We start from the raw sequence: 13,586 nt of genomic DNA, 5'->3' as shown, positions 1-13,586 counted from the left end.
AGAGAGAGAGAGAGAGAGAGAGAGAGAGAAACATCAATGATGAGAGAGAATCATCAATCAGCCAGCTCCTGCATGCCCCACACTGGGAATCCAGCCCACAACCAGGGCATGTACCTTGACCGGGAATCCAACCAAGACCTTTTGGTTCATAGGTCCAAGCTAAACCACTGAGCCATGCTGGGTGGGCTTTGTATTGTTTATAATTTGATCCCAGTTAAGCTACCAGGAGCCCTTCTTGTCCTGTATCCTCTTTCTCAGGGTCTACAGGGGCAAAGGCCATGCTCACAGACAAGGTAAGGAAAAGCAAGATTCAGCTCAGGGGCAGGGTCTGTAGAACACGCAGCAGTGGCTGGGTCTCAGAGCTAGGGTTCTGAAAGCCAGGAGATAGGGAGGATGTGAGTACTCAAGAGAGCGAGGCAGAATGGGACCTATGTGATCTATGTGGCCTCACTCTTCATAACCTCTCTGGCTTTCTCTCTTAGATTGTATCTTCATCATTCTTTGCACTTCAGCTAAATTAGCCTCTTCTCTGCTCCTCGAAAATATGAGGTAAGCCCCAAACCAAGGGCTTTTGCATCTGGAAATTCTGCTGTCTAGAACGATGTTTACATAGAGACTCCCAGCTGATTTCTTTCTGGGCTTTCCTCAAATTCATCTTCTCGTGAGGTCTTCTCTAGGAACCTCATCTAAAGTTCCAACCTTTCATTTCAACACTCAATATCCTCTTTCCCTGCATTAATTTTCCTCCTTAGCACTTGTCCCTTTCTAATACAACATGTATTTTCCTTAACTATTTTGTTTATCATCTGTTTCCCTCGGTAGAATATAAGCTCTCTGGGGGCAGGAATTCCTGTATGCTTGGTTCACTGTTATATCATCAGAACCAAGAACAGTGCTGGGCACATAGCCGGTTCCTAATAAATACTAGTTGAAGAAACCAATAAATGAGCATTATTTTACATAGCAGCCGCTATAAAACTCTTAAAGATGCCTTCTTCCTTGAAAGAACTACACACTTTCCTATTTTTCTGCTATGTTACTAGCTTCTTCTTTCACTCCCTTTTACCCCATTTGTTCCTCAACATGCCAGATTATTCATGTTGGAGTGTCTCAGTGTTGTGGGTTGAATTATGTCCCCCCCAATCCATATGTTATAGTTCTAACCCTCAGTACCTCAAAATGTGACCTTATTTAGAGATAGGGTCTTACAGAGGTAAAGATGTCAAAATGAAGTAATTAGCGTGGGCCTTAATCTAATACAGCTAGTATCTTTCTAAAAAGGAAAAATTGGGGACACACACACACACACAACACCATGTGAATGTCAACAAAGAAATCAAGGTAATTCCTCTATGAGCCAAAGATGACTAGGAAACTATCAGAAATCAGAAAGATCAGATTCTCTCTCATAGTCCTCAGAAAGAACCAACTCTGCAAACCCCCTGAACTCAGACTTTTACCTCCAGAACTGAGACAATACATTTTTTGTTCTTCAATCCCTGAGTCTGGTATGTTGTCATAACAGTCCTGGTAAATGAACACACCAGGGATCTGGTGTTGAGATTCTTTTATAGTTACACTAGAGGCCCAGCACACAAAATTGTACACGGGTAGGGTCCCGAGGCCTAGCCTGCGATCAGGGCCATCTTCTGCCCATTCGCCAGTCCCCAGTCCCATCCCACTGCCAACACCAACCCCGGTTCCCCATTCGCCATCTGGCGATCTACCAGAGCCTGTGGGCTGTGGGGAGGGACCAAGATGTTGGCTATTCCACCCGCTCACCAGTCCTGAGTTCCACCCCACCACTGACACCCACCCCGGTTCCCCATGGTTCCCCATTTGCCATCTGGCGATCAGAGCCTGAGGGCTGGGGGGAGGGACCAAGAGGTGGTCAATGAACCTCATAATGACTGGTCGATCAGTCATTCTAGTTGTTATGCCGTTATGGTCACTGGCCTTTTATTATATAGGATTTGGTCCTTAATCTCATGACCTGTGCCTTTAAATCTCTTTTATATACTGAAGTCTACCAACAGTTTACCTCTAGCCCAGCATCTCCTCAGGACTCCTAACATATATCTTTAAAATGCCTAAATCTAAACTCCTTTTGCTCTGGAACCTCCCTCCTCCTGTCTTTTTCATCTCAGTTAATAGCAACACCATCCTTCAAGTTGCTCAGGTGATCTACCTTGGGAACATTCTGGGCTTTTCTCTTTCATATCTCACACAAAGTCAAACATAATTCTACCTCTAACATCACAAAAACGATCTGGCTGGCACTTTAGTGCTTAAATGAGCTACTACTACTGTATCCTTTAAAGACTCAAAACGACAGAAATTGTTTGCAATGATAATCAGATACCTTTATTTTCTACGTTTAATTTCTTACAATCATTTTGGAAAAATAGTTGTGTCTCCAAATGTACTTTCACTGACAGAAGCTGGTATGACCAAAACATTCTTTGAAGGGTTTTGGAGAAAAAGTACTTAGCACTGGAAAACAAGTCTACATTTTGCACATACTTTACACAAGATTAAAGGTGAGGTCCAATGTCAGAAGCAGAGGCCATTCTCCTTCATTGAATCAATAGATCAGAAGAGAGCCTTTGGCATTAGAGATCCAAATTTATGAGATTTTAATCCAGTTTAAAATAAAGGGTGCCTAAAATATGAAAATGCATTTTATTTTTAAAAACAGCTGTTTTGAAGAATGACTTTTTAACTTGGTTGGTATCCTCTTAGACATTTTGAGGTTTACTTAGCATAGCGTTCTATCTGCTTACCATTCAAATTTGGACACAATGATTATCTGGTGGATTATGTGAATAGTTGAGGAGGCTCTATAAATAAATAGATCAATTTTGCTCAATGACTACCCTTCCATAAAGCCTCTTATAATTGGAATTAACGTACTATCTTCTTATCATTTAATATGTTTTTGTTAGAAAGGGTACACAGCATATGAAATTACAGGATTTCCAGGAGTTAAAGACAAATTTAAGAACTCTTAAATAATATTTGCAATGTAAGCAACACAGTTATTACATTAGCTTAAAATAAATCACAACATTCACAACACAGTATTTTATTTGGTCTCAATATTGAAGATGTTTTCTTGAATTACTACTTATGTAGAGCTCAAAATGTAATTATATCATCTATCATTTTTCTTCAAGAATCTGAAAAAGAAAGAATTGACATGTAAGCATAAAAGTATTTTCACTGACAGCATCTTAATTTCATCCCCTTATCCACTCATTTAATAAACATCTATTTCTCTTTGCCCCTTGTCAATAGTCTGTGACAAGGGATCATATTGTGGGAAATCAGGAGCACATCTTTCAAAGGACTGATTGTTAGAAATGGCACAGGGATGGGAAGGGGCCCTTTGGTCAGTCAATGATTTGTAATTTTCACAAACGGCTGACCCACAGATTTGTTGTGAAAAAGAATTTGTCCAAAACTGCACATTTAAACAAAAAGAATGGAAGATGTAATCTCATCAATCATCTTACAATTTACAAAAGACACAGTGACTGTCCTCTTCCATGTGTTAGTGTCTGCTGGGGTGCATCATGTGATGGAGAGGCCTTCTTATCAACAGTTTTTCAAGAAGCCACATGGGATTTCCTTTCTGTTTTGAGGAAAGGGACACACTGCTCTCAACTATCCATTTATGGCCATGAACAGACATGCGCCACACCCCTGACCATGCATGTCCCTTAGAAGTGAAGGGTAATCCGTGGACAAAGTCACCAGTTGTGCAAGTGTCTTTGCAGACACCCTGCCCACTACTGAGGACTCTCATGAACACCAGGACTGAAGTAAAACAATAAATTATACTCATTCTGAGCTTAGGTCTCCTTTAATCTCCTTGACCCCTTCAGGGTCGTAGTCTAGTCTACCTTCATGTTTTAGAAATAAAGCTTTATTGTAACCCAGATACTCCCATTCATTTTACATATTATCTGTGGACAATTTTGTGCTACAGTAACAGACATATTTTTGAAAGAAACTATATAGACCACAAAACCAAAAATATTTACTCCATAGGCTTTAGTGAAAAATTTTGTTAATCTCAAATGCTGATGATGGAAAATTTCTTCAAGCACTTGCCAAATATTGTAAATACATTTTATGAGCTAATATAAGCATTAATGTACTCGGGAAAAATATATGCCTTGTATCTACATGTACATAAAAGTATTTGTGTTAACAAGCTTATTATATAACAAAGAAAAAACCTATTTGTGTTTTCTCTACTCAAAAATTATTTTACAGTGAATACTACTGGAGTCATAGTACACTTATTTTATAGGTAAAAGAAGCTGAACTTGACTTTTGCTGCCTGAAGCTGGCTATGTTTCAGGGAATAAAATTAGATGCAAAGTGCATTGTATTTTCACAATAACAAACCTTGCTGTAATTTGGGGGCATCTCCCTGTACTTAAATAAGATGCTAGCAGTCAATCGTGGAATGAAACCTTAAATTAATAACAGCAGCCTGGCTGGATGCTTGATAAGAACACCAGTTTTTCTCATTAGTGTGAGTCAGTCTCTGCTGCTTTAAATCTTGTCAGAGGGTAGGAATATGTCTGGGTAAACTAGAAGATACAAAACTGTTTATTTATTGTGATTTTTCTCTGTTATGCAATCAGAACCCTGCATGAATTTTAAGCTGATTACTGGCCCATGGTTCACTTCTGGTAGGAGTGTCATTCTTACAGGATGTTTCACTGGGAACAAGTCTAGGATATCTCTTACCAAGCGGCTCTTACCTCCTGAAATAGCTGGATAATTGCTATAAGACTATGATAAGAATGCACAGATATACGCACCATTTGGGACGTTTTCACCAGCTTTCCTCAAAGACCTTTTCCATCAGTTTTCTAGCTCTTCAAAAAAGTCAGGGTATTCTCCCTCAGTGCTGTACAGCAGAAATAAAAAATTGTGCATGTTAAGGCTCTTAGAGAAGAAAGCATCTAAATAAATGATATTGTGTAACCTATGCTATTCTCTGTCCCCTGTAAAGTGCTCTGGGGGCTAAACAATTATCATTCAGTTTGGTTCTTACCGGTGAATGATTTTTTTTTAAAGTGTCTAAAATCAATCCTACACACTTACAATCTGGTGGGCAAAGAAAGTCATCTTCTATGGCCTCATCCAGCCAGGCTCGTCCTTAATACTCACTTTCTAACCAAACATAATTGGAATAAAAAGAGAGCACCCCACTCTCTATGTACTGTGCTCCAATATCTGTACACTCAGACAGACTCAGGCTTCACTGAATGTCAGAAGACAAAATAACTCAGAGTTTAATTTGATAAAATAAGGGAGTTGAAATGCTAATACAGGGAGTTCCATGTGATGCCAAATTGCTAGTGGACTGGGATTTCCATAGTTAAAAAGCAGCACTTTTGTTAAAACTTGTTTCCAGACTCAAAACAGATGCCTCTATAGTCATCAATTTTAAACCTGGAGACACAATAGAATCAACCAGGGAGCTCTGAAGAAATCCATATATCTAGAGCCATATCCATAAAGGCACTAATTCCTGGCAATGAGTTTGGGTAGGGCTGTGGCCAAGGTTGAGAATTACTGCTTCAGAGTATAGATACTGAGATAGAGGGATGGGGAAGGCTCCCTTCTGTAGCTTCTATTCTAAAAGTGATTTATAAGTTCACATTTTAGCAAGTTGTCTGTTTCTTTACCTCCTCTTTCCATTCAGGATTGAGTTCAAGTATTTCTTCACAGCCATTTGTTTCCGAAGGCGGGTATAGTTGTCAGTGAAGACTGCGTCCGAATGGCGTTTGATTGGCCCCTGGCCTTCTGAGATGTCACTGCTAAGAAATGTGATGGGAATAGAATCAAAGCTTTTTAGCAAGAAATGATAAATACACCACCATTCCCATTTTTCTTGGTGTCAAATAAAAATGAATTCTAACACCCAATTTATTTTCTATGACAAAAAATACATAGGAAAAAATACACCTAAGCCTAAGGATAGGAGAGTGAGAAATAATCCAATACATGTTGGCACTTACTGGGAGTGTCTTAAGACTAAGTGAGCAAATATTTTATCAAATCATAGAGGGATATTTAAAGTTGTTTTCTGCCACTGGGAGTAAATTAATGCTTCTTGAGGAGCTATGTCATCTAAATAGTGCCATCTAAAGATTCAACTCTTGGTCATTTAAAGAAAGAATCTTCCAATGCTTGGTTTGAGCAGGAAGTTAAAAAACAGCTACTATGATCAACCTTAACATTTGCTTCAATTTATCCTATGTGTTATTTATTTTTTACTGTGTCTACTTCAATTTGATTGCAGATTTACAAATGTTTTCTCCTAAAGGAAAATAAGTGTGTCTAGAGCCAGTGAAAATTTTACTAGTAAGCCTTATTTCTTTAATCCATGGGACTGGCATATTTTATTGAAGAATATAAATTATTTTTCAATTCAATTAAATATGATCAAAGTTATAAATGCGCAACAAAATTAGTAAATTATTAACAGTGCAAATATAATTTGCAGATTAAAAAAATCATAATGTGTTTGATAAAATAGTAATAATAAATTATCTTTACCCAACTCGTTTTCCAACAAGAGAATCAAGGTAATTTTTGGCAGAAAGCTGACCCAAGAGTCTACTATAGTCACTGGTGAAAACTCCATCAGCATGTCTGGTATTTCTAAAACAAGAGAGAAAGGATAACCATTATTTTAAAAATGATTTTCAAAAATATTATTTTGGCTCAATCAATAAGAAAGAAATTCATAAATTTATGAAAGCTTCTTATAAAAATTAAGTCCCAAAGGAGATTTTCTAATAATTGGATTAGATTTCCTAATTTCCTAATAACCTATATTTTTCAGCCCCAAATTTTGAAAAGCAAGGAAATTAGCTTTTGTAGAAGTATATCTCAACATTAACTAATGTTCCCTGATAGAATCTATAAAACAAATTCTTCTCTAAGAAATATTGGTAGGAAAAATATAATATTTAAATTAGTGTCCGTTCATTTATAGCACTTTATTTCTCCTACCCTTAATAATGATAGATATAAGGGGAAACAATCCTGATTCTAACCCCTATTACATCTTTTGCTATTTCTTCTGCCAATATTTGGGAACAAAATCCTTTGAAAGAGAGGGGCTTAGGTCTATCAACCTGCTTTTCTGTTCAAATGAGGAAGCTTCTATTCTTTGTCTTCGGTGGAGATCTATACTGTCTGTACTTCAGTGCTGCTCTTGACAAGTGTCTCTGTGAATGTAGCTGTTACTATTAGACATCTTTTCTTTATGTAGACATGAAACTTTTGCCTTAGAAATTCCTCTATCCCGAAATCCTAAATGGGAAAGTTTTCCTATTATCATGCATGCTAGTCATGTCCAGGGGCACACGCTGCCATAAATGTGGCTGGATGAAGCCATGACACGAGGAAACATGCAGTGTTACACAGCAGAAATAGCTCCATGGAGACACAAAAATAAAACATAACTCAAAATTGTGTCTTCTAAAATACTGCTTCATGAAAGTGAACTCACCTGTATGCATCATAATAGGGTGTGTCATTTTCAGCGAATACATTTTGCAGGATGTCGGTGTCTGCTTTTAATGAAGCTTGGTCAGGTTCATTTTCTCCTTCATAGGGTATTCTGTCACCCAACCTATCAGGGGAAAGTACAATAGAAATATAATACGTTATTTTATCAGAAGTTTATGCTTATACAATTATTTTAAATAAGATACCCAAAATCTTGGGAAGTATTGCCTATTCACAAAATATGTATAGTATATCTGATTTAATGGCTTCAATGGTTTATGAGAGTGTAAACAGTAAAATTTAATTTATCCCATAAAATAAATACCATCCCACTTTCACAAGCTGTATGCATCCGGTGTGAGAGCTACTCAGCTCCATCCTATCAGAACATTACGTAAAGTACACTTCCTTGGTAATATCTTCAGGTTGCAAAGTTAAATATCATAAGCACTTAGAAAAAAAATCTAATATTCTGTATGAAAACGGGGAGCAAATTGTATGTTTATTGATGTTTAGTATCATTTCATGTGATATGTTTCTCTGTATTGATCACGTCCAAAGAATCTCTACATCTCTGAATACTTACTCAAATTTCATGAATTCTGTGGGGCCTCTGGTTTCTAATCTCATGTAGTTACGTGTTTTAGTAAAGGATGTAAAGTGCTTCACTGAAAAACTAAGGATAGCCATTCCTATACACGGAATATTACTACACTGCATAAATGCATACACATTTGGAACACTAGCACATGATTAAAATTCTATGTATGTACGTTTTCTCTGTTAGGGTAAGACTCTAGGAATTTGTTGACTCCTGGGCACTGGTGTATCTTTGGGTGATGTGGTAGCTGGTAGTCAGGAACAAGCAGTCCTCTTAGAGAATGAAGCCTAGTAATTCATACCAACTTCAGCATTCTTGTGATTGTTCATCTGTGGTGCTATAACCACTCCGTCAGAATCATTCCATTTAGTTATCAAAGCAGCAGAGATCTGGCTTTAAGCAGACCTTGTGAAGAACAAGAGTAGTGCCTGTATAAAGTGCCCGTAGGTATAGGACCCGAGGAAAGTTTAAGCTAATGTAGTTTTAATTTACCATTTATTTCTTTAAACATAAATTTATTTTATTTCAGATAAAGCTTTAAATGAGCTGTATTGTAATCTATGAACTTAAAATATAAAATACCACAAAGAGAACAGTAAAAACTAAGGATTTTTAAACATCAAAACCACTTATATTAAAATTTACTCATTGGGAAAGAGGATCTCAGTAGATCAATTATTCCACACTTCTTAATGATAGCAAATTAATTCTGCATAGATAGATCTCTCCAACATGCTTCTATATATGTTTCTATAATCAACTGCTATTCTTATGATTACTTCCTGACTGATCTTAAAAATGAACTAAAATGAGGCATGCCACGGAAGTTCTATTTTCCCATCAGAGACTGATCTGAAAGCTCATTCCTTATCTAAAGCTGCTTTCGAATGAATGGAAAGTCAAATTCTCCTCCCACCTCGTTTGAAAATGTGAACTATCCTGCCCATAAGACGAGCCCCTGCCGCTCTCTCTCATGCCCGAGAGTGCTGGTGGGGCTCATACTGAGCATGGAGACCCGATGGTGAAAAAGCTTGCTTAACACATCAGCCAGGTATTTCATCTTTAAATGAATAATATGTAATTTCTGAAAGTTTGAGTTGTCCAAAACCCCAGATAGAAAGTTCCCATTTAGATGAAGGAATGTTCAACTGCCTGCACTGAAGGAGAACTTACCTCAGAGCAGCAGGTGCTCCGTAAAGAGGCCACGCCAGCGTTTGTGAGAAGAGCGCGCTGAACAGGAGCAGGAGCAGGAGGAGCCCGGGCGCCCTTCTGGATTCCATCTCTGCACCTCGAAAGGGGGAGCCACGTCAAGCTTCCCACCCACAGACCTCACCTGCTCGGTGATTCTGAGTGCCCGGCAAATGCTGAACACTCTTGCACAGAGTTCGGAAGAAGTCTTTTTCATCTTATAGAAACCGTTAAACTGTAATAGTTATTACTTTTTAAATGAAGAGGATTTCTCTTGGTGGCGGGCGCTTGAATAAAAATTAGGATTCTTTTTGAACTACTGCCTATCTTTCATAGGTGGCCCATGTATACATTGATTGGCTCACTCTTATCCTGCTGGAAATAGCCCTGGGGACCATCTTCTATTACAAAATGGTAGCATCCGATTGTAGTATCCTCTCTAACTGCAAAAAGATGATTATTTTTTTCTACTTTAAGACTCTGCAGCTGGTTAATATAAAACTAGGTTATTATACATTGAATAATGAACATGTACATATAAATGTGTATATATAACAGTATAAAATGATTTTGTATATACACATTTTCTTCTTTTAATTGCAGATGTTACCGGTCACGTACTTCCTTAAGCCTGAACTTGAACAACTTAGCACAATTACTGGTGAAAATTGATTCCCCCCCCCTCAAAAAAAAATTAAACCACATATCACCATTGACCTAACTTTTGCCACAGAAGAAAAATATATTAAAAACACTGTGTGGTTTTAACATTTAATCAACTTACACATTTTATTTCTAAATGGTTTCTAGATAGAAACTTAAGACTTCATGGTCTGTTCTCTTGCTTCTCTATAAAAATCACAGGATTTTTATTTAAAATAAATGCTTCCTAAGTTCACATAACCAACATATGACAGAAAAAGAACAGAACTTAAAAACAAGTCTAAGACTTCAAAAACAAATGTACCCACTGAACCCTTCAGTCAAAAATTTATATACAAGCAAAAAGAAAACCCTACTTATATGCATTATTTAAAAAAAATAGTATTGAATAAAATGGCAAGCAGGAAAACCATCCATTAAACAAAAGAATTCAGAAAATTCATGGATACGTGAGAAATGGAGGCATTTCTATCCTTACCAGGGGACTGAGAAACTTCTCTTGTTGTTGCTATAAAGAAAGAAAACTGTCAAAAAAAAATTTTCCAGAGAGGAAAAAAAAATTCAATCTACCCTGAGAAAAGTTCTAGCAGCAGAGAGGGAGTAAGAGAAGAAAGCTGTAGTTGTCACTTACCTTGCCTGGGAGTGTTCTGTGCCACAGACTGTTGGAGCTGTCTCAGGTGTTGAAGTCCCGAGTCCAAGAAAGGCTGTACCAGTCAGAGTTGAACCTGAACTTGTACTGGCTAAGGGTTATTGCCAGCAGCTGCTTTCACTCTACCCTGACCAGCATTTCAAAGCCCATCATTTTATAGGGCTTGTACTCAGGGCTGAGCAATCACAAAACTCTGAAAGACGTCACAGCTGCTCTCCCGGGGGTGAATAGGGCTTGAAATTCTTATCTAATTTCTGATTTATATAAATATATAGTGAGCATCTTCATGACGTAAAAGAGAGGAAATTTACTTTTCTTTAAACAAAAACAGCTATCAAGTTGAATGTGAAATAGAGTCATCTTTAATTAGCAGTAATGATGTAAGCAAATGAATTTGCGTTATAGTCAGGGACATTGAGGTTCTTTCAGAAAATAAGAATTTTATGTCCAGGAATAGATTTTAAAAGCAACAAACACTTATGGTCATTTTGCTTACAAATGTATAATTTTATTTTTATTACAAAGCATCAATTCTTCTAAAGCCTTTATTTTATTTTTATGCTATTCGTGTAGATCCTGATTCATATATTCTTTCCTAATTGGAATCCTTCCTAATTGTTAAAGCATCTAAAATTAATTTTTTATTTTCCATTGTAATAACTTCTTTATGTTGAAACTTCCTGTTAATCTCAGTATAAAAGTTTCATAAAGGCTCCAGGCGGGGGTAATATACACTCTGTAGTAGAAGGTGGTATCTCTGCTGTGTGACATTTCTATAGACTGTCATCCTTCCCAATGCACTCTCTCACGCATAATCTCAAATTATTTAAAAACTAAATTATCAGACTGTCTACCTCAAAGAATTCAATATTTCTTCTTTTTCAAAGTTTTTACTCATCATTTTTATCAATCTTTGCATTGCGCGGAATTACCGTGTTTCTCCCCCATTCTCCCACACACCCACATCCACACCAACTTTTGAGCATCTCCAACTCAATCACTTGAAGGTGGTTTCAAAGATCCAGCTGGAAAGCATGGGGAGAGTACTGTGCACTGGCACACGCTTCATTTCTGTCTGTGGGTTTTTAATTCACAGTAGTTGAGTTTTACATTTAACCACAGTTCAAGATTTAAAAATAAATAAATAAATACAGCCACATGAACATCCGTCCTTGTATTTTTTAAAACTACCAGTACATGTATTCTTTTACATGTTTGTTCTTCAGTTCCTCTTGGGAGAATGACTCTAAAGCCATGTTCTTTCTTATACTTTAAGATTTTAGTATCCGTTTGCTTTGTTCAAAGTCAGACTGATTCAGTAAAAGAAGATCCTGCTAGGCTAATCATACTTTCTAATCCAGTTACAAGAAAAATTAAATGAATTAAATTTCAAAATGGCTGGAAATTTGTTTCCCAGTTGACAGCTCTGACTTAAACCAGAGTTCCTGTGGCTTAATACCAGGAAATCATTTTTACCTGATTATTACAAACAAGAGGTTGAAATGATTCTCATATGGAATTTTTTATCCTTAGATCTTTGTCACCCAGTTCTCAGTGAAGCAATGTTATTTAAGAACATCAACAGCAAAGTAAGTTGGTTGTGAGTTACAGAAAAACTGATGCTGAGTGGTAAGTAGAAAATTCTGAAAGAAAAAGGATAGAAAAGTGATTGTTATCTCATCAAAGGAAGTATTTAGCATTAACAAAAAGTAACTATAGAAGATTTTTCTAATGGTAAAAACAGTTTCTCCCATTATAATAATAAAACACAAAAATAAAGAGAAATAATTCATTTTTTACCTCAAGATGAAAAGAAAACAAAGAACTGGGTTTTTTCCTATGAATATACCCTGGAAAGCAAAATTGAATTTTAAAATGGAATCATAGCACCATCTGCAGGTTCAAAGAGTTAATCCACAGATATTTTTTAAGTGTTTCTCCTCTTTTTATTCAAATACAAGGATGCAAACCAGAGATCCTTTAACCAGATCCATTATGGATACTTCCAGAAAAATAAGCATAAGAAAAATACGTAGTTGAACTTATTCTAAATACTTTACTATGAAACTCAGTAAATACAAAAATATAAATGTGAATTTACTGTTTAAATCTGCTTTTCCCCAACTTTGACATATGTTTCAATATTTTTCACACATCTTTAACAAAACTTACTTTCTAGCTTGAGGCTTCTTAGTAAAGGGCTGTTTATAAGAACTATCATTTGTTCATTCTGCCAGAACAAAGCTCCAAGATTCTTCTTGTACAGATAAATACACCAGAGACATTAAGTAATGTTTGCAAGCTCACACTGGGGTTAACTACAAATTAGGATGGAAAGCGCAATCATCTGATCTTCATTTACCTTATTTTTTGTTAAGAACTGGTGGTTTACTATACCTATTGTTATCTTTGTTGATACTAACAAGTCAGGTAAGGAAAACAAAAGCACGTAAAAATATTGACATCTTCCCTCTCCCTTTCTCATCAACAGGACCAAGGACAGAGAAATAGAATTTTCATTCTAACCCCAAACTTACTGAATATAGGGAAATGTAGTGAAAGGTATTTTCAAACTCACAGTCAGACAGAAACCCAGATTCACTGTTTCTTCCTCAGTGCAAAGAGGTAATAGAGGATCTTTATCCTATATAATAAAAGCCTAATATGCTAAGTGTCCAGTCGGCCGATCAGCCATTCAACCACACAAAGTATAATATGCTAATGATATGCTAAGGCTGCTCAACCGTGCTATGACCTACACTGACCACCAGGGATCCGACAGTTGACTGGTAGGTTAGCTTGCTGCTGGGGTCCAATCAATTGGGACTGCGTGAGACGGGCTGGACATACCCTGGAGCCCTCCCACAGTTCCTCCTCAACTGGCCAACCTCCTGCATCTCTCCCAGCCCTGATCATGCACTGGTGGGTTCCCTCGGCCTG

General features: G+C 37.0%; 1 protein-coding gene across 2 annotated transcripts; it reads right to left on the bottom strand.

Annotated features, from left to right (window-relative positions):
- Positions 1 to 2,344: 2,344 nt before the first annotated feature.
- Positions 2,345 to 11,132, bottom strand: VIP (vasoactive intestinal peptide). Of its 2 annotated transcripts, none has more exons than XM_081093541.1 (7): positions 10,629 to 11,132; positions 9,320 to 9,428; positions 7,547 to 7,669; positions 6,586 to 6,690; positions 5,712 to 5,843; positions 4,839 to 4,927; positions 2,345 to 3,179 (listed from the first exon to the last, which is right to left on the bottom strand). In XM_081093541.1, exons 2-6 carry the CDS (start codon positions 9,424 to 9,426, stop codon positions 4,882 to 4,884), a joined length of 513 nt encoding a protein of 170 aa, XP_080949667.1. In that variant the 5' UTR covers positions 9,427 to 9,428; positions 10,629 to 11,132; the 3' UTR covers positions 2,345 to 3,179; positions 4,839 to 4,881. The 2 variants fall into 2 exon arrangements, with proteins under 2 accessions (XP_080949667.1, XP_080949668.1); XM_081093542.1 differs by having other exon boundaries at positions 9,320 to 9,434; positions 10,629 to 10,775.
- Positions 11,133 to 13,586: the final 2,454 nt, after the last annotated feature.

This window comes from Myotis nattereri, assembly GCF_964212035.1.
Source record: "Myotis nattereri genome assembly, chromosome: 6".
Taxonomy (NCBI): Eukaryota; Metazoa; Chordata; class Mammalia; order Chiroptera; family Vespertilionidae; genus Myotis; species Myotis nattereri.
Note: the sequence above shows the minus strand (reverse complement) of the source record. Positions and strands in the feature narration are given on the sequence as shown.

What these genes read in the sequence shown, in the direction of transcription:
- VIP (XM_081093541.1), bottom strand. Translation starts at nt 9,426, where the DNA reads ATGGAATCCAGAAGGGCGCCCGGGCTCCTCCTGCTCCTGCTCCTGTTC. An exon ending in GGAGCACCTGCTGCTCTGAG is followed by an intron (nt 7,670 to 9,319) that starts GTAAGTTCTCCT and finishes TTCCCCTGATAG; the next exon opens with GTTGGGTGACAGAATACCCT. An exon ending in CTTGTTGGAAAACGAGTTGG is followed by an intron (nt 5,844 to 6,585) that starts GTAAAGATAATT and finishes CACATTTCTTAG; the next exon opens with CAGTGACATCTCAGAAGGCC.